The 21,223-nt window shown below is 36.8% G+C and overlaps 1 protein-coding gene across 4 annotated transcripts in view; it reads left to right on the forward strand.

Annotated features, from left to right (window-relative positions):
* The window catches only part of DIAPH3 (diaphanous related formin 3), a 484,666-nt gene that overhangs the window by 316,076 nt on the left and 147,367 nt on the right, over positions 1-21,223 (forward strand). For all 4 annotated transcript variants that reach the window (XM_027591357.2, XM_027591359.2, XM_027591358.2 and 1 more), the window contains one exon: positions 3,174-3,309. In XM_027591357.2, the coding sequence (XP_027447158.1) occupies positions 3,174-3,309 (136 nt within the window). The remainder of the gene's footprint in view (positions 1-3,173; positions 3,310-21,223) is intronic.

The following is a 21,223-nucleotide window of genomic DNA, read 5'->3' on the forward strand; positions in this document are numbered from 1 at the left end:
TTGACTAAATAGAAAACCAGGCCCCCAAGAATAAGGGAAACATAGCATAATGTATATTAACTTGTCAAATCACTAAGTTGTACACCTGAAACTAACATAACATTATGTGTGAACTATACTAAAAATAAAAAGTTAAAATGAGAGGATTAAAAAATCTGTCTTATAGCTATCTTTATGTACAGCTCATCTTTAACTTTTTCTAGCTTTGAATTTAGAATTGAAGTAACTGAGAGGCAGTTGTATCTAGAATAATGCGGCTTTCTAACTGTTCATCTTTTCTGTTTTCGGCTACTTTTGCTTCTCAACATTTAGAATAAAAGAAAATTCCCAATTACTGTTTGAACTGCGATATTAGTTTCAGACTAAATACCTATTGCTATGCTGTCTGTTGGTATTTTTCCACCTAAAAGTCTTCTAGTAGTTATAATGTCAGAATAAGATATGTTTTAAATGAGATTGGCTTTTAAATGAAAATCAATAGTGCATTTTCCATAAAACAAAACAGCTTTAAGAACTATTCAGAGCTTATTCCTTAAATGTAAACATTATTGTTATAGGTCCCAGGAAGTAATTTTGACTTCTTATTGCCCAGTGGAATACTAAAAGGGTGTGGCAATTATGTCTGGTTATAGGTTGTCTATTAAATGTTCTCAGTGAAATGCATCCAGTCATTAAAGTAGAAAATTTACATCAGAAAATTTTGTACTTTAATGAGTTTAATAAATAAGCTACATGATACATATATATTTTATTTTTTGTAGGTTCCTCTTACTCATTTACCTCCAGCAAGAAATACAGTTTTGATTTCTGAATATTTGCCCATCTTTTTCTTTACCACAATCCAATCTTCACTGTCTTCCTTACCTATACACACATTGGTACCCATGTGTGTCCGTGCGCACACGTATACATGCTTGTCTTTGAAACCACATTTGTTTTCTACCTTTATGCTGCCTTTTCCTACCTTCCTTATCTTGATTTTTATAGCAGCCATTGTCTTAGAGTTGGTGCTTAATGTATGCTGCTGCCATAAGTCTGAAGCAGCATGGTAGAGAGAACATACACTACGGGCAGCCTTTCCGTCCTGCCTCTGCCTCTTCCTACATTCATTACAATGAGCAACTATTGACCATTCTGTGTCAAATGGAGAATGCAGAATCCATTTTGAAGATTGGAGGGATTGCATGGGAAAGCACCTATTACTGCAGCCGGCATTTCGAAGCTTAGCAGTAATAGTGTTAATATATGTCATGAACTGTGAGGAGTAGGAGAATTTACCTTGTTAGCCTGCCATCACTTCATGAATGTTGGCAGAAGACACAAGACTGGAGGCAAAGAATTTATTACAGCAATAGCACTAGCCAGAGTCAACAGTTGTGTAGATTCCTGAGTCTCTACTCCCACAGGGCAATGTGAAGAAGGCCAGATTTAATACCTACATGCACAGTGGTTTGTATTACTGGAGTGAAATTGTGAACTTAGGGAACTCAGTCTTTTTTAAGAGGTAATAAGACAGCCCGACCTTTGCCCCAGTTTACATACTGGCTGGTGAACAAATCCATTTACTTAAGAGGGAGATCCTACCTCTGTCTTCCAAGACTATTCATAATATAAATATCTGTGAAAAGATTGTTGGGAACGAAGGTGCTTGATTAGCACTTGTACCTTAGAGTGCTTGGTCTTTCACTCTCTTGCTTGAAAATCTCCAGTTTTCCAGTTCCCTTGAAAGAAAATCCCACCTCCTTATCTTGGCTAGAAGACCCTAAGTGATCAGGCTTCAGCGTATCTCCTCACCTCCTCTTCTACCATCACACTGGCCTCTCTCTCTCTCTCAAATGCACCAACAGCCTTTGCATTTGTTCTTCCCCCAGGTTATCACCTAGTTAGCTGCTTGACATTGAAGATTCAGTGTGAATCAATCAGTGAGTGAGGCCTTATCTGACCGCCTCAATGTAAAGTACCTCCCCAAGCATTCTATCACATCACTTGTTTTTTTCATGGTACAAAATTTATCAAACTCTTTTTATTTATTGTCTGTCTTTGCCTGCTGGCCCACCCTATCACACAGAATATAAACTTGTTTTAGAACTATATATACATCTATGCATATATAAGTCATATACTCACATATATATATGCCAAGCGGTATTAGCATAACACCACTTATTATTCGGTGTCTCAGTATTTATTGCATGAAGGGGTGGATGGATGAATTAATATTGCTTCCAACCTAGGCTTTTTCTTCCTCCTTTTTTTTCCCATGTACTTTTCATCATTTTGGTTAATAATATTAAATTTTGCCTTTTGATTTCTAATGAAGACCATGTACTCTCTCTAGGGTTAACAAAACCAAAGACTATGACAGTAGAGAAATGAAAGTTTCCCCCAAAAATAACATAAGCCACCTACTTGTTAAAGTTTAGTTATGCATGTTTCTGTTTAATACTATTAGTGATAAACAAGCAATTAGATAGTCTGTTTTCATCCCTTGGTACTGAGAATCACAATAGGAGATTGTAATATATGCTACGCTATTTGTTGGCACATAGAAAAATCCTTGTTTACCTGTTAATTCACACTAATGCCATGTGAGAGGTGTTACTTGATTTGTACAAAACTTAGAAAATAAAGAATTAAATCACATATCTGTTCAGGATCCTATAGTTCACATGTTACTGGTTTTGAGGAGAAGTCAGAGGTCTAGCTTTGAAATGCCAAATATTCCTCTAGTCATCCTATGACACTTGTGTTCATGTGAAAGAAATTGTTAAATGATTTCAGCTCTTTTCTATCATTCCTTCGACTACTTCTCTGGTACTCCGTAGTTACCTAGCAGAGGATGTATGAGAGGCTCTAATACATTTGCTAGACCCTCTTTTGGAAATACATATAGGGAAACAGTTTTGATTTGTAAATTAAATGCTTTTTTATTTTTAGTTTCTGTCTCCCTTCTCTTAGTTGATTCCACTAAGATGCAGGTGCTTCAAGCATAAGTTGTATTTATAGATCCATGTTTAACAAGGGTTCCTGTGCTAATCTTTTAAAAGACTGTGTTACTAATATTAGAAGTAGCCATTATCTAAAAGATACTTAATCACAGTTCTACAGATTAATAATTTTTGTGGAGTCGCTGTGGTTAAAATTGATCATTTTCCAAAATTTGTTTGTAACAGCAAGCAAGAAAGGAGAACGTCAAAAAAAGAGAAGCAGAGGAAAGGGAAAAACGTGCCCAAATAGCCAAAGAATTGGCAGAGAAGGAAAGGCTTGAACGCCAACAAAAGAAAAAGCGCTTATTAGAAATGAAGACTGGTGAGTACTGTCAGCTTTGCTATTTGTACTGGTTATTAGCAGTTTAATAAACTTCTGTGAAAAAAGAAGATATGATCACCTATTTATATAGTTAAGCTGTAGAGCATTTTTTTTTAAATGTTTTATTTATTTATTCATGAGAGTCAGAGAGAGAGAGAGAGAGAGGCAGAGGGAGAAGCAGGCTCCCCGCAGAGCAGGGAGCCTGATGCGGGACTCGATCCCAGGACTCTGGGATCATGACCTGAGCCGAAGGCAGACGCTTAACCATCTGAGCCACCCAGGCGCCCTTCCCAGAGCATTTTTTTTTTTTAAATGGCTTTCCCCCCTTAGTTTACTCACAAGTAGTGCTTTTATCCTAACTGGTCATTTGTTGTAGGTAATACTGGTCCCCTGGTCTATTCTTGTAGTCCCAGTATATTCGCACTGTTTTGACTGCTACTTCAGTAACCAATCTGTAATAGTTTATGTCAATCAATAAATTAACAACTATAGAAAACTGGGAAATTCTATTGGTCAAGTAACTTGTTTTTTTTCAACAAAATATTCTAAGGGAGGGAAAAAGTGGAGGGAAATGTATTGATTAAAAGAGTCTTAAGAGACTTATCAACCAATTGCAACAAATGGAACTTACGTATATTCTAATCCAAACAAGTGTAGACAAAGGCAGTCTGAAATACTTGAATACTTTTTTTTCCCCTGTAGACATGACAGTGTTGTTGCGAATATATTATAAAGTATCTTTTAGAGACTTATCCTGAAATTTTACAGACAAAAGTATGTCTGAGATTTCAATCAAAATAGTCTAGCATGACCAAGAAAATAGGTGGGTGTGTAGATGAAACAAGATTGGCTATAAATAATAATTGCTAAACTTGGGTGATGGGTGCTCAGAAGGAAGGGTGTGTTCACTATAGCATTGGCTCTACTTCTGTATATTTTGAAATTTTCTTTAATAAAAAGCTCTTAAAAATGGAAAAATTACAGTTTTACAAAGATATCTATGTATATATTCCAAAGCTAGAAGATACCACTAACTTAGAAGCGGAAGAATTAAGTAAATTGTAGTTACATTTCACTCCCTCAAAATTCTGGTTCTTCCACCTCTAAGCCACTAAGGATTACAGAAAGCTTTAATTAAAATCCATCAACTTCACTGCTAAATTACCATAGTTTACAACTCAGGGCTGCAAATTCACCTAAAGTTTCCCCAGGGGTAGACAGAGATGCCTTCTTTGCCTCTTTTACTTTCACTTTTACAGACATATTTTATCTTTAATAAAGCAAACTGAGTACCTTAATGTATCACACATGTTTCTTCCAGGAGAAAAAGATAATCATCTAAGCACAGCTTCTTGTTTAGAAGAGTACACTTGAAATTCAGGCAGTGTTCTCAAAAATATCTTAAAAGTGTTAACTAAAATGGAGATCAGAAAGGTTTAACATTGATTTTAATGTTTCTGGAAATCATTTTAAAATAATTGACTACGCCTAATTTACCAGACATTCTTATATTAGAACATTAGTTCATTTAGTATTGGCCAAAGTGTCATCTGGATGAGTTACTTGATAGCAAGCACATGGGCTGTATTTGTGGGGTTTGCCCAGACCCTCTGGTCTGTCCATACAGGGCCTCTCAGCAATTCTCTTCTATCAACCTGGAAAGTTAAAACCTGGTAGGAAACAAAAATTTTAACGAAATGTTAGATCCAATCTAACATAATCTCAATAATGTTTTCATTTAAATTTTCCTTTCTCCTGAAGGCATTTTATTTTTTTTTAATTTAATTTTATTATGTTATGTTAATCATCATACATTGCATCATTAGTTTTGATGTAGTGTTCCACGATTCATTGTTTGTGTATAACACCCAGTGCTCCATTCAATACGTGCCCTCTTTAATACCCACCTCCTACACTGTTGGTGGGAAGGCATTTTATTTTTAAGAATAACGAAGTTCATTTTATTTTTCCAATTTAAAAATAATACGGTGTTACAGAAAACACCTAAAAAGTAGTTGATCAAAAGACCATTGCCCATATCCTCCCATCCAAAACAAACAAACAAACAAACAAAACATCCCTCTTAATATTTTGGCACATCTTTCTTTGAGTTTTAAAATTTTCTACCTTTAATAGTAGCCATATGATAGTACTGAGTATGCTGTTTGGCATCTTGCTGTACTTTCTGAATGTTTCCTGTTATTCTTGTGATTCTTAATTTGTAATTTGCAATACCCGTGTCATTGCATTCACTGTATATGTCATATCTTATTTAATTTGCATTAGTCATAATGAGTCATAGAACAATAGTTATTTCCATCTTTTCAATGTGATATGTTTATGCATAAATGGCTGACAGATATTTGTAATTATTAGGATAAAGTTTTAAGACTTTTTGATGCATGTTGCCAAATTGATTTTCAAAAGTATTATTCTAATTTCACCAGCTTTTAGTATTAGTTTATGAACATACTTTGGTTGAATATTGTCATTTTTAAAGATCTTTGCTAATAAAGTAGAAAGTTCTGTTTTATCTTAATTTGCCTTTCTTTGAGTACTAATGAAGTTAGACATTTTTTCAAGTATTTAATAGTCCATTTGTATTTCCTTCTTTGTGAATTGTGTTGTCTTAGTCTTTTTCTTGTTGGTTTACACATGTTAGCTCATTGAGCATCAGTATTTACCTTTTAAGTATATTTTCTCACTTTGACTTTTTATATCTGGACATAAAAAATGTTTTATAATTTTTACTTTTGTGATTTTTCTTATCTTTAAATTTAGAGAGTCATCTTTATAACAGTTTTATATCCATTTCAATTATTTTTCTAGCTTCAGTTATTCATAATACTATTCTGCTCTACTTAATTGTAATTCTTACTTAATCATTCATATACTAGGGTCTATTTCTGAAATTTACCAAAACTGTTCTAATACTTACCCATCAGTTATGGTTATATTGGTTTCATGTAGGTAATTTTGCATTGAGAAGGTTAGTTCTCTTTTCATTCCAGTATAGTTAACATACAGTGTAATATTAGTTTCAGGTGTAAAATATAGTGATTCAGCACTTCCATGCAACACCCGGTGCTCATCATGACAAGTGCCCTCCTTAATGCCCATCACCCATCCCCTCACCCACCTCCCCTCTGGTAACCATCAGTTTGTTTTCTATAGTTAAGAGTTTGTTGCTTGGTTTGCCTCCCCCCCCTCTTTCCTTTGCTCGTTTTGTTGTTGTTGTTGTTTCTTAAATTCCACATATGATTGAAATCATATGATATTTGTCTTTCCCTAATTTTGCTTAACGTTATACTCTGTAGCTCCATCCATGTCATTGCGTATGGCACGTTTTTATGGCTGAATAATATTCCATTGTGTGTGTGTGTGTGTGTGTATATATGTGTGTATATATATATGTGTATATATATATACATACATACCACCTCTTCTTTATCCATTCATCAATTGATGGACCCTTGGGCTGCTTCCATAGTTTGGCTATTGTAACTATGCTGCAATAAACATAGGTGTGTATGTATCTCTTTGAATTAGTGTTTTTGTATTTTTTGGATAATTACCCAGTAGTGCCATTACCGGATCAGATCATAGGGTAGTTCTATTTTTAACTTTTTGAGGAAACTTCATCCTGTTTCCTACAGAGGGAAATAAGGTAGATATGAATTTTTTTAAATAAAGGTTTCTCTTGCATCTTTTGGGAATCATAGAGCTTATCTTATTTGACCTATTGAATTACCTTATAAAACTTAATACTATATCTGCCCAAACATGGGTCTCAATAAGTGTAGGGTCTCAAATAGGTGTAGGGTTCTCACCTGAGAGAAGCTCCCCCAAAAATGCTAAGGTCCTTATGTGCCAGAGATTTTGACATTTCCCAGGAGAGTGCTCTTCAAAGGATAGTCAGGGTAACATTAATTTATATAGATAATATTAAATAAATACTTTAAGACTATCTTTACATACTCTATATTTGTGAATATTTTAATATATTTAGTCAGAAAGTGATTTGATAGGAAAGAAAGTTACCAGGTAGGACGCTACTTTTGAAAACATTTGAAAATTTTGGAAATCAACTTTGAATTTCCTTTTTTCCTGTAGCCTCGGGAATTTTAACAAATCTAGGGATATATCCCAAATTTCAGAGCACCTAAACATATAATATCCTCACCAAAGTGAAATACCTCTTCTAAAACCCTAGTAAATGATGATTGTTTCAAGTGGTCTTTAGTTTTCCTTTAAACGTAAGATTGCTAATATAGAAGAACAAAGTAGTCAGTCTCTTACTATAGTTGCTATAGCTAAGTTAGTCATATAAGTATCAAATATATTATTTGTTGATATCTTTCTTACATTTAAAAATAGTACAGATATGCAATCACCTTTCCTTTCCATATTAGATGTAGAATATGCTTTTTGTCAAATCATGATTTTTCCTAACATTTGGAGGCTTTATGAAGTAGAAGTCAGTAAAGTAGTATGTCTAATTAACAATTACAGAAAATATTCTTATGCAAAATATCAGTTTTTGACACTCTTAACAAATACACTCACTGGATTTTATACATTTCCTATACTTAACAAATACTATCTTTAATTAAAATGTTGTATCACCATGAAAAATATAAGTGCTACAGTTTTCCACTTCATTGGTATAGAAAAGGCATTTAATAGGTCACTTTTGTTTTATTTAACAAGAAATAGTTTTTGTATTTATATGCTGGCATTACACTGATAAGAATAAATAAAGTCCCTGATGGAATGATGTTTTAATTCTAACAAGTTAACCAGACAACCACATGTAAAAGATAATTTCAGATTATAAACAGTTAACTGAAGGCAAGACAACAAGGTAGAGATGGTGGGTGGTAGTGACAAAATTTGGTCTTAGAGAACTAAGAATACGATGTATATGGGTTATACTAATTTAAAATATTGGTTCTAAAACTCCTTAGAAATTGATAGGAGAGGGCGCCTGGGTGGCTCAGTTGGTTGGGCAACTGCCTTCGGCTCAGGTCATGATCCTGGAGTCCCGGGATCGAGTCCCGCGTCGGGCGCCCTGCTCGGCGGGGAGTCTGCGTCTCCCTCTGACCCTCCCCCTCTCATGCTCTCTGTCTCTCATTCTCTCTCTCTCAAATAAATAAATAAAATCTTTAAAAAACAAAGAAATTGATAGGAGAAATCAGGTTCATGTTCATGTCCTCTGCTAGGTGATATAGCATGTCCTTTACAGTATATTCCAGGATGGTTTACTTTTTAAATCTTATTGTGAGCTAAAACTCTATATAATTTTTCCTTGTGGGTGTTCTCTTTTAGTACAGAAGAACGTAATACTGCTCCAGTCTTTGTGGAAGTTGTCAGCCTAGCTTTCCTAATCTTTAAAAAAAAAAAAAAGTAGAAGGGTGAACTGTTGATTTTACATTAGTGCTTTGTCACCTTTCTAGACCAGGGACTTTTTGTTTTATCTTATTTTCGTATGTAGGGCACGCAGCCCTGAATGATAGAGAGAGAGAAAAATGTTCACATAACCCCGTCATAAACCCACAGGGAGCTTCCTTCCATATATTTTCATGACTTTAGTATTTTCACCATGCAAATAAGAACTGTGTTTTTTCACAGATGTACAAATTCTTGTTTCACCACCTGAGGTAGTAGAGTAAATTAAATCCCTGCTCTTTCTTATCCACTATAAATCATTACTTGCCCTTGGCGAAAGAGCAGGTAACGATTTTCAAGTCTACTATTTATTATCACTATCATTTCAGGATGTGATTTTTGTTAATAGAATGAAAATAAAAATAGAATAATGGGCTAAATTTCCCTAAGAAGAAAAACGAAGCATTGAAAATCCTTTTGTGCAGTGAAACTAAGAAAGCACAGAATCTCGTATTGTCATGTTATAGCTTTAAGAGGTCATTTTTCTCATTTTTGTTTTCTTTAAAAATGATGAGCCTGGAGGTCTCTTAAATATTCACACATACAGTTTTGGTTATTTCCGTTGAATGGTTTGTTATTACATTAAACAAGCAAAGAAATTCACTACATTTTCGTGATGTCTTTTTTTTTCATCGGTATGTGAATTTCGAATATATTTTCTGAGGTTGGTGTTTACATTTTGAGTTATTTTAATTGAGAATATACCCAAAGTATTAAACATCTGATGTAGAAACCAGTAAGTATAGACACTCGTATTTATTTGTTTGAAGTGCACAGCTATCCTTATGTGTAATCATTTCTAGTAAGACAAATAGTAATAGCAATTTTATGTGATTATGTGCAAGTTTTTCGAGACTGCATTTCTGTTTCTTAATCATGGAAACAAATAGGGCATTTGATAATATAATTCAAATACTATGCTTTAAGACTTCCTGAGTATGTAAGTTGATTCACATAATTTTTAAATAGCACATCAGAATGGCCTTGAAATGGACCCAGTGTTGCATAGTTATGTTTTGTGGGGAAGTAAATAAGAGCTTATTTAATGGAGCAATAAAAACTATATGAGCAGCTCCTATATTTCAGTCTTTAGGTTATAATTTGTTTATTATTTATTAGACTTAAATGTCTCATTTGGTACAACTTCAGTCTATTAAATAAAGAGATAATTAGCTTTTAGAAATCTGTTGTTTACCCACATGGCCAAAACGGCTCCTTTGTTTTCCATTCTGCAATTTAGAATAACTAAGCAATTAGGCCTCCATTTTAGAGGAAATGCATATTACATAAATACTACTTGGGAATGTCTCTGCCAATCTCAACAGATAGGCAATTAATGTGTGTACTTGCTCTCATAAAGGCTTTGACAATTACCCTGTCCTCTTCAGATATCATAAAAGTTAGATTATTTTCCATAATGGTGTATATTCTAGTTTTGTTCAGTGGTGCTTTCAGCTTTCTAGCATTTTTGGAGATTGATGCATAGAAATGGGCCAGTGGTTTTAATCATTTCTCTATTTAGAAGAATAGAACAAATAAGATTGCACTGGCTTTGATATATTTCTCTTTTCTTACCCTCATCTTTTATGGGACATTCGCAATAGCAACACCCACTTCTGCCACCATTTATTGATCACATATTATTTGCCAGGTTCTGTATGTGTCCATTATTGCGTGTAATGCTTACAGCAAATTTATGCAGCTATTTTTATCAGAGTTGCTTAATGTCTTTGTATGTGGTCACAGATTGAGCAGGCACTGAAGCCAGGTTTTCTGACCAGAGGATGTATTTTTAAACTATTGTGTTGTTATGCCTTTACCACTGATGGTCTGACCATAGTGCAGAAAAAAGGGACCAAAATGAATTTTAGTAGTTGATACCTAGCACTAGACTCTATACCTATGTATGGAGGTTGAGAATTATCTTCTCTGGAAACCTTGGGTGAGAGGGACAGCTCTGTCTCTGGTATCGTAGTCAGTGGTTTTAAACTATAGATACCCTCTTCCTTTGTGTTGGGGAGTTTGAGGAGGATTGTCACATTAGGAAGGCTTTTCTACTCTGGTTCAGATTCCATTTTAATTCTTCTGATTATTCAAGCATTAGTTTACCCCAATGCGCAGAACCCTGAGGATACCATCAGCAGCACTCTTCCCCTCTAGGAAAGGGTTTTTCAATGGCCCGGATAGTTTGGGGCCCAACTCAGTAGCTAGAGCTCAACAGTTTGGAAGGGGTTGGAAACATCTGTAGTATTTTCATTACTTGACCCAAATTAGAAGTGAAAGAACCAGGAAATTTTGTAGGATAGTAGTTTATGGAAGGGGCACAGACACTTTGGTGTGCTTTATTCGAGAACAAATGCCCTTAGACACCTTCACCCCCGCCACCAGCTCTACCATTTAACAAATTCTTTTCTGATGGTATTAGGAGACTCCATGAATAGTATCAAGGAGTGTCCAGTGGGGAGTTTTTCCAAGAGGGTCGCCAATAGTTACACAGGTTTTCATTTGTGTGCAGGAATCTCTTTCACTGGAATAACACCGTTTCAGTGGGGAAATCTCAGAGTCCTCCTTTTCTGTGCACTAATACACGTCTTCTCTGTATGGCTGTGCAAGGCCCACACACCATCCTCTGTCTCTTTACAAAAAAGCCTCTGAAAAGAAAAACAAAGAGAGGAGGCTCTCAGAGTTCTCTCGCACAACATACCTTGAAACTGTGATTTTTTTTTTTTTTTTGTAACTTTCTTGGAGTTGTGTCACTCTTTGTTAAATATCTTTATGGTACATCCTCATACTAATTGGCTGTTCATCCAATATTTAAGAACCATTCTGAAAATGGTTTTCATTGCCCTTCTGAGTATTCTGTAATATTAGCTATATGCTGACTAGAAAACGACTCCAATTTGTTGTTGTTTAAATTTGTTTTATAATGCAAGATTAAATGCCAATTAATCGTAGACTTTTTGGGGGGCAAAATAATTTCAATCTTTGTGGTGTTGTATGGGTTACTTCTAAGAATTTTACCAAAGAAAACTTTTTAGGACTATCTCTTAACTTATGACTCTTCTATTACCGAGCACAGATTCACCCTGCTTTCTACCCTCCGAGGGCAGAAATCCTACCAATCCATTATTTTAATCTTAGTACCATAGGGAGAACATTATAACTTTGACAACATAGGCTACAATCACAGTGCATCTTTTGTGTGTGTGACATTGACTCCTCCTTAGGTAACTGTCCCTCCCAACCCTTATTTACATGGTGTATACTTTCCAAACCAGTGGACTATTATCACGATGAGCCCTCCCATGTCACATTGCTAGTTCTGAGTAGAATTAGTATTTGTATTTGAAGTTATTTTTAATTTCAGAGAGAGACTGTGAGTACTGTCTTACTTTCAGGCATAACCATAGATCTCTCCATTCTTTAAGAAACTTATCCCACATCTGTTACTTACTGCATACTCTTTACACATCACGTAAATGTCTGTTTTTAGCATTTACCCTGAGAAACACAGCCCTCCAGAGAGAGAGGCTTTTGAACTTGATTGGTGCCTGTATAGAGTCCAGTCCAACACTTCTAAAAAAAAAAAAAATTATATCACAGTTGAAAACGAGGTGAAATGTATGCCATGCTTGAAGGCTGTTACTTAATTGGCACCAGTCAAAAAGCTAACAACAATCAATCGGACAAAACTGTAAAAAACTGGATTGCTTAGGGTTTGGGGCAGCTAAATCCACTCTGTGTCTACAACCCCTTTCCAATCCAAAAATACAAATTTGCCCCTGAAAGCTAGAAGTTTTTAAGTAATTTCAGTGTCCAAGCTCATTTGATGCCAGACATGGCCTGAACTGACAGGAGGCCCCATCGAAGCAGAAATAATAATGAGTTTAATTAGAAGATGCTGCCCTAGGTTATTCTGGATGTGGTAGTGTTTCACAGCGTATACACCGTTTTGACCTTCATACAGTCTGCAAAACAGATTGTAAAACACCTGACTGTAGAATTTGTGGTTAAGAGGCTACGAGTATGTACTTCTCAGTGACTACAGTGACTACTCTCTGACTCTGTTGAACTGGTTATACCATCCGCTCTTTACCTCTGGCACACTTGTCCCTGCTTCTCTGTGCTTATTTCTGGTGTCCTCTTTGCCATAAATACCTTTCCTCTAATTCTTAACTGAATCTAACAAAATCGTGTTTGTTTTAATTCTAGCGCTCTCTAAAATGTGTTCTCTGAATATTTGTCCTTGATAATAGACAGTCTCTTTTTGGTAAACCATTATAGTCTTGCTACATGACTTAATGTATGGAATATTTGGTTGCCCTCATTTCATTTGCTTTAGTGTTATGCTACTAATCGATTGTATATTTTTCAAGAACTTGGCCTTCAGCAATCTTTATCCCATAGGACTTAGCATGCAGTGTGCGCATAGGAAATACCACAGAAGACACGCATAAGATTTGTCAAACAGTTGATAAAAATTAACTGGTCAAATGACATCTCTTCCATTTTGTGTTTAGTTTAGCATATTGTTATTTATATGTAAAGTAAAAATACAGATCAAACTACAGAACCTTGAGCCAAATTAGCCGGCACCTGTTTTTATCAATAAAGTTTTATTGGCAGATAGCCACACTCATTTCTTCACATATTGTCTGTGACAACCTTGGCGCTGCAGGTGCAGAGTTGAGCTTTGGGACACAGACTATATGTCCCACAAAGCCCAAAATACTTGCTGTCTTCTGCTTTACAGAAAAAGTTTACCAACTCCCGATAGTGATCAATAATCTATAGAGACTCGTCTTTGATTTTTATGGCACGGTCTAAAAAAAAAAAAAAAAAAAAAAACAAAACACGAAAACTATCCTGTCAACTTTTCTGCTGTCTCCCTGTAACCAAAAGAATGCATTTGCAAAATGGCCAATGCGTGTTAGAAAATGAGGATCTTGGGGCGCCAGGGTGACCCAGTCGGTGAAGCGTCTGCCTTCAACTCTGGTTATGATCCCAGAGGCCCAGGATTGCACCCCACATCAGGCTCCCTGCTCAGCGGGGAGTCTGCTTCTCCCTTTGCTCCTCACCCCACTCGCGCTTGCTCACGCGCTCTCAAATAAATAAAATCTTAAAAAAAAAAAAAAAGAAAAGGAAAAAGAAAATTAGTATCTTGTAGTTAAACACAAAGCACTGATAAAAAAATAATGGTAATTGTTAGGGAAAGCTAAATCTTTCAGCACAGAGAGAGAATCATGCGATTTTTAGGTTCTATTAATTTGAAATGAAAAGTTGTGCGGTTGAACTTTTGCACTGCCAGCAAGCACCTGCGCCGGCAATTGTTGCAGTCACCAGTCAGCACAACTATTGTGCTCTGTCCTTTCATCCCAGCGTAGAGCCCCCGGCATGGCTATACTGTTGTTCGCAGATCTTTTGAGATGAAAATATCAATGTGTCAAAAGGTCATAGGGGAAGCCAGGTTTTTATTTCTTTATTAATAGGCTGTCTCTTTTCTCTTCCTATTTTTGGTCATTTTGACATTAAATTCTTAAGGTCGAAGGAAATCCATTCAGTGGTGCTGAACTTGGTCGTGAAGGTTGCTAAGTCTAAAGTGATTATCTTGCCATTTTAAAAAAAAGGAACTCAGTAGTATTTGGCTTTTGATGATGAATAAATAAACCCTAGGACAGATGGGGAAAGTTAAGCAGAGAAATTGAATATTTATGTGTTACTTGAAAATGGTATAAACAGGCATTAGTGTTTAGATGAAATTAGACATTATTTTGTGATAGGATTTTGAAATATTGTTTCCTGGATAGCTTCCTTCCTCAGATATCCAGTGTTCTTCAAGAAAATTAGAAGCAGCATAATATTAATGGCGTTAACGTTGAGGGCAGCCTTAACACAAGCTTGGATGCCCCAAGGCAGGAAGAATTTGACAGACTAGTGTAATAACAGAAAATAGACGACTGACTGTTTTTGGAATAAGCAATTCTTGGGAGACCATTGCCTGGGTAGAATGAACTGTCACTATAGAACTTCCACCAATAATTATCATTAATGGTTAAAAGTGACAGTAATTTTAGTCCAGCACAATCCTTTGAAGGTTTATTTTTAAACTTTTAGTGCTATCCATGCAGTAACTCCTGCAAAGTCGAAACGTTTTTTTGTCAAATTAGTGTTGAGTTAGAGGCTCCATCAGGAACTTACAAGTGTTGTGTGAAGGTTCAGTGCCCTTAGAAGCTGGATAGTTTCCCTCCAAAGTCATCCTGACTGATTCTCTGACTTGCCATTAGTCCTAAGATTCTAAACGTGTGACAGTTCTTCTGTTTCACTGCAAAGTCGCCCTCAAACGTCATAAAGTCAAGAAGGCTGGTGAACAAAAGGGCCTATCTTAATTCAAAAAAGCCAAGAATTAAGAGAAAGGCAGTCTTTTTATTGTACTTCAGGTATGTTTTATAAGTATGGATTCTGCTAGTGCTGAATTGCAATTATCATCTCTTGTTTCCAGTGGATAGTCTTGATGCTAATTAGGTTGTATTTTCCCTTGGATTCATATGTGAATAAAAGGTTTTTTGTTTTGTTTTTGTTTTACTTTGCCTTCATTTATTTTAATGTTTATTATGGAACAATGTTGACCTTTCAGGGAAAAAAAAGGAGTGCCTTTTGGTAGAGTCAAAAAAATGTAGTGCCTTTTGAATGCATGGAGCGTTTTCATTAAATAAATATTAAATTAGTCAATAAATAAGTAAATCTAAATATTTTAATAGATTATCCTATGATTTTGCTGTGCCTCTGTTGATTATACTCTGATTTCAGCTTTGGTAGAGGACAATATCATTTGTGGTAATTAGAAGTACCTTTCCTTCTTGCAACAAGACCCTAATGCTTCTCGCCTTCCCCATAGACTGCAGCTTATCTAGGGACCTTATCTATGGGATTCTAAAAGAACTTGGCCTGAGGAAATGGGGCATTTGGGTTATACTGTGTTCTGATTGATTCTTGCATTTTGACACTTTTAAGACACACAGCATTGCAATCTGAGGAAACACTGTTTCCTAAATCATGGTGTCTGCTGAGACTGAACGTAAAATGTCTTAATGTTATATTTGGAGGCGTAGTGGAGAGTTTAAAAACTGTTCCTTCTCTACTTGGAAAATTAGGAGAGCCCAAATGATGCTGAGCTTTGTTCAGAACTGCTTTACTTGTGGTGTAGGAAAGCTGGGGAAGGAGTACTGTTTTTCAAATATTTCAGCGCCCCCATGAGAAAATTCCCTTTTTATGTTTGGCGCCATTTTTTTTTTTTTTTTTTTTTTACTTCTAAAGCATCGCACTTGGATATAATAGAAATGGAATAATAACTGAGTCGCCATTCATCAACTCTATAAACAGGGAAAGGTAAGAAAGGAGAAATATCTCCAGCAGTGTTTAGAAATGTTAGAATCTTAGGAACTCTAAGAGATATGAAAATTTCCTCCCGAGTATTACAGCTTAGCTAGGGAGGCTTGTGTGTGCATGCATGCTTTCAGCCTGCTCCCATTTAAGTGCAGTTAATATTGAAAACAGAAATAAAACGTCTTAAGAATTTGGTGTATTCCTCCTGAAACTTATCAGGGGCCTCTGTGGAATGAAAGTTTAGCTTCATTCATTAATTAAATATTTATCTTTTATAAAATACAAGAAAAGAGGAAAGTGACTTGAAGCTTTTACTATAGTTACTTTACATGATACTTCAGCTAATGTTCTAATTTGGCTCTAAAAGATTTGCTTCTTTAAACAGGAAAGTCAAACATAATATTATTTCTCAGTCTTACAAAAATAAAACGCTTGTATTTAAAATTAACCACGTTTTTTAAAAAGAACCTTTTAAAGTGAGCCGCTGTTTATCTTTCCATAGCAGGTGTTTAATAAGCACTTTTAAAACATTAATGGAATTCACGTCTCTGGGGTAGAAATTCCTCAGTTGTACATATTCTATCTGAGCCAACCACTTAGAGGTATATTTGGCCCAATCCTAGGATGAGATATGGCATCTATCCAGTTTGTTTTTCGTTCTTTTGTAGTATGGGTAACAAATAGGTATTTCACAGTCAGGAGAACAAACTCAGGTGTGCAAAGATGTAAGTTGTTATGAATGAAGTTTCATTTCTGACTCTGAAACACCTGCCTGCCTAATGGGAAACCACGTAGTCATTTCTCTCTGTGTACGTGTTTCAGCTCAGTAATGCCAGCGTCGGATTCAGTTATTCTTGTTTGAAATCCCTGTCGGTGCTCTCTTCTTATTGTCCTTCTCTCTACAATGGATGCCGAGCTTGAAAGCCAGCTTGCAGGTGCTTGTAGCAGCGTGCACTCTTCTTGATTCAACTCTGACTGGGCCGAAACCAGCCTCCCTACCGTGACATAATTTCTTGTATCTTCCTTTGGTAAGGGTGAGGTCTCTTTCGCTCTTGAGTGGGAATCTAGGAGATCTGCTTGGGTTCTCTTAGACACCTCCTCTGCTCCCGGATGTTGGCGATTCTCAAAGATGTCTCCGCGTTCTGCACTTGGATTTGCACTTTCTCTCTGCTCGCTTCTTTTTCTCCCCAGCCAGGGCCCCTAGAAGTCACTGTGCTCCTCCCGAAGCACTCATCCGTGGGGACTGCAGCCTTTCGCTTAGGTTTGTCCCCTGGCTGCTTCTCCAGAGCGCATGCTGCGGCAGTGGACCCGCCGCTCTCCCAGGGCTGCACGTTGGACATAAGACGCTTCCGCTCTTGGATGCCACTCCCTGTGACTCCATGTGAAATCCTACCCTGTGAGTCCCATTTCCTCCCGGAATGAGGAACGGTGTGTGCAGGGTTCCTACCCTGCAGGTAGCGTCCTACCTTTCCAGTTTCTCCCAGCAGATGGGGGCATCTTTTCGGTTTATGCACAACCCATGAATGTGATGTACATTCTCTCCTATGTGGATAGTTCCAATACTGTGAATAGTCCTTTTGGCCTCCACCTTAGGGCAGAGCCAGGGAAGGTGGGTTGGCATCTGAGCAGTAGTGGCCAGACTTCTATTGGTCCGTTGAAATGCAGAAACTTGAATTAGGTGGATACCAAAAGAATACAGTAAAATGAGCCAGGGCTTCCAAGTCTGGAAATCCACTGGGCTGTGTAAATTAAGACACGGAGGCATGAAGTTCATATTTGGACAGCAACAAATAATGTAGCAGGCCGGAAATGCTCTTTGGGTAGAGCTGTAGGAAACAGCAAGGCTAAATTGGAAATCGGGAGAGTGTGTTATGCTTTAGAGTTTTGCTTTATCCTGTAGGTACTTTCCAAAGGCATTGAGCAGAGCAGTGATAGGGTCTTATTTTAGAGAGATGGCTCTGATGGCAAGAATGCATGCTGAAGGCTTCGAGGATGTGGCGCAAGTAGAAAGAGTGAGACCAGTTAGGAGATTGTTGCAATTTTGTAGGAGCTAAATGCCAACAACCTGAACTCAGATGTACTGAGAAAAAGAAGACAGGGCAGATTTGAAAGGCAGTTTAAAATGGTACCAGTAGGGCTTTGTTGCTGATGAACTATGGGGACACGGAAAAGCTTTCATGACAGGGTAGATGGTACCTGTCTGAGCTTTAGGACATGTTGATTTTACATCTCTAATTTAAAGCCCTTTTATCTGGGGCATAATTTCACCTGAAAGGGTCTGGCAGAGGGTATGAAACACAACTGCACATCAATGTTAACTTCTTTCCTAGAGGAAGAGAACAGTCTTCTCCATTAACAAAGACAGTTTGAGCATCTTTTTGTAGCTACGCCAACCAAGAACATTTGGGAACAAATCATGTTAGCGCATGAGGGTAAACTGGGGGTGGGCTTCTCAGGGAGCGGCTGAGGGTTGGGATGCGTGTCAGGTAAAACAGACAACGTATCCCATTCTCCCCTCGGAGGAAAGAGGGGCAATCCCACTCCTTCCTTTTCAGTGGAAATCCGCTCAGGCATTCAGTTCCAAGACTCTGGAATTCTCATTATTGAAGTTTGCGTTCACATTTATTTTTCTGTCCTATGTGATAGTTTTAGTGCATATTTTGTGAATTTTTAAAAAGCATCGATCACACCTTACCTAGCATTCCAAAAGACACTCCCAAGCCTCCTGTGTGATTTGCTCTTGTGATTTTACATTTCTGACAACAAATTATAAAAACTGGCCTTGGAATACCTCCTTTATTAACAGAACTGGTACTGTAATGGTGAAAAGAAGTTCTTCCTATCAAAAGGTTTTCTCCAACAAATATTTATTGAACATGTATCATGTTATGGATACTTTCCAAGGCCCTGGGGATATAGCAGGAAACAAAACAAGCAAATATCCCTGCCCTTGTGGGTCCTGACGGAGAAGACAGACGACATTTAAGATATATAGTGTTAGAAGTCAGTAAGTTTTTAGGAGGAGAAGATAAAGCAGGGATGAGAGATAGGAAGTGTGCAAAGGAGTGACATTTTAGATAGGGCAGTTTTATCCCTTGCCAAAGTTCTTGATCCTGTGGACAGTGTTGTTATTCTCTTAGAATGCAAGCGGTATCCTGTAGTGTTGAGTGCTCCAGCTTAGGGTTGGGGTGACCAGTATTCCAGCCCGGCTTCACCGACAGCTAAGTGACAGTATGCAGGCCAATTAGCTTCCCAGATTATAAGTCCCCTTATCCATCAGAGAAGGTTCCTTCTAACCCTGCAAAGTCCATCTATATTCCATAAGTCAGTTTTTAAATAAAAACATGCCTGAGCAGTCAAAATTTGTCCAGGCCCTCCACTAATTTTATAACACTATCCTCTATTAAAATACGAGCTCTATTATAAGACACTTTTCATTTGGCAGGAAATTAAGAGTCTCTCTCCCCATGCAGTATGTTTTTTGCTTGGTTTTGCTTTCCATTTGGTTGTAGGACAATTTTATTTGAAAGTTAACCTGTTTAGAATGTTTTCCCCATACTTTTGATCAGTAAAAGGGAGACACGGGCTTAGAAAAAGTTACTAATTTGGGGAATTTAGGGAAATGTATACGTATGCCAGTATGTATAAGGACAAATCTTTTCATAAATGAATTATCTCTTATGTCGGTTACTAGTTTGCTATCCATGCTTTCCTAATTTTCTGAATGGAATGTGTTTAGTATATATGTAGGACAGAAATGAAAATCTTATATGTTACAGAATTGGCTGACCTTTTTACAGACTGACAACTTCCCATTTTCCCTGACAAATACTCAGTCAGCACTTCAGTCTATTAAGAGCAGAGCTCATTAACATGCATAAACTAGCAGCCTGATCTAGTTATAATGCATCTTTAATGTGTGACTTACACGGCATAGTGTAGCTCCTTAGTCTTGTAATAAAAGGTAGAGTGGCCTCCAGTGATTAAGAGGGTTCCGAGATCAATTTAACCTGGGTAAAACCTTTATCCCTAACAACTGTCATTAGGAATGACTAGCATTCCAACTAATTAGCCCACCATTTACAACCCATAAGCTTCTCACAGATGGTAAATGTTTATAAACACCCACAGATGTGTGCACAGCTGACTCTCAGTTATCCGCAGGAATAGGGGACATAGATAATTTAGATTCACTTACAATACAAACCACTCATTTTAGCTAGTTTCAATCTCCTTTCTCCTTGGACTTTTTAACCACAGCTGTTAATGAAGTGGCAAATTAACTAATGTAATTTCAATTTCTCCTATTGATGCACATACCCTATGGTGGAAGCACTAATACGTACATACGTGGTCACAAGATGGCTGGCAAGAAGATGAAAATAGGACCCACAAGCTTAGATAAATGTATTAAGCAATGGAGAATTGTTCCTGTGTGCTCTTGGCCGTATGTCTGGACACTACCTGAACTCCTTGGAACAGAAGAGAGTATCTCCCTAAATTTGAGATAAACAAAAAAACACCATTTCCCTTGGCACTTTGCATCCTGTGTTAACAATCATTTTTTTCCAGATAATTCTTCCCATAATTTAGTCTCAATTTTTCATTAAAATATCAGCCTATCTACATACATGCTGAATGAAGATGAAGAGATATAAACATAATAACCCAAACATTGTGAAGTTATTTCTTTGCCTTATTTCCTTCAGCCTAAGAAGTCTTGGGTCTTGCACTTCTTTTGTATGTTCTTAATCTAAAACTTTCATTTATTCTTTGTGTACTGGGTGTATTTCACTTGTCCAAGCAAGTTTAAAGGCAATATTTGATAGAGCTCACCCAGAGACAGGAGCTGTGTGAAGATAACTGAGTCTACAGAATGTGCTGTGAAGGGCAACCATTTTGTTTCCTGGCGAACTACAGAATGTATACTGTCTTCTGGCTGAGGCATTCATAAGTTAATACAGTTGTTTTCCAGAGTTTCCTTACTGGAGGAATATTTATTTCAACTTATTGGAAAGGAAAATTAATCATTCCATTACTGCATATTGGGAATATTTTAAGGTGTTTAAAGCAGAAATTGTAT

The sequence above is a fragment of the Zalophus californianus genome, chromosome 3 (genome assembly GCF_009762305.2).
Source record: "Zalophus californianus isolate mZalCal1 chromosome 3, mZalCal1.pri.v2, whole genome shotgun sequence".
NCBI classification, from domain to species: Eukaryota; Metazoa; Chordata; class Mammalia; order Carnivora; family Otariidae; genus Zalophus; species Zalophus californianus.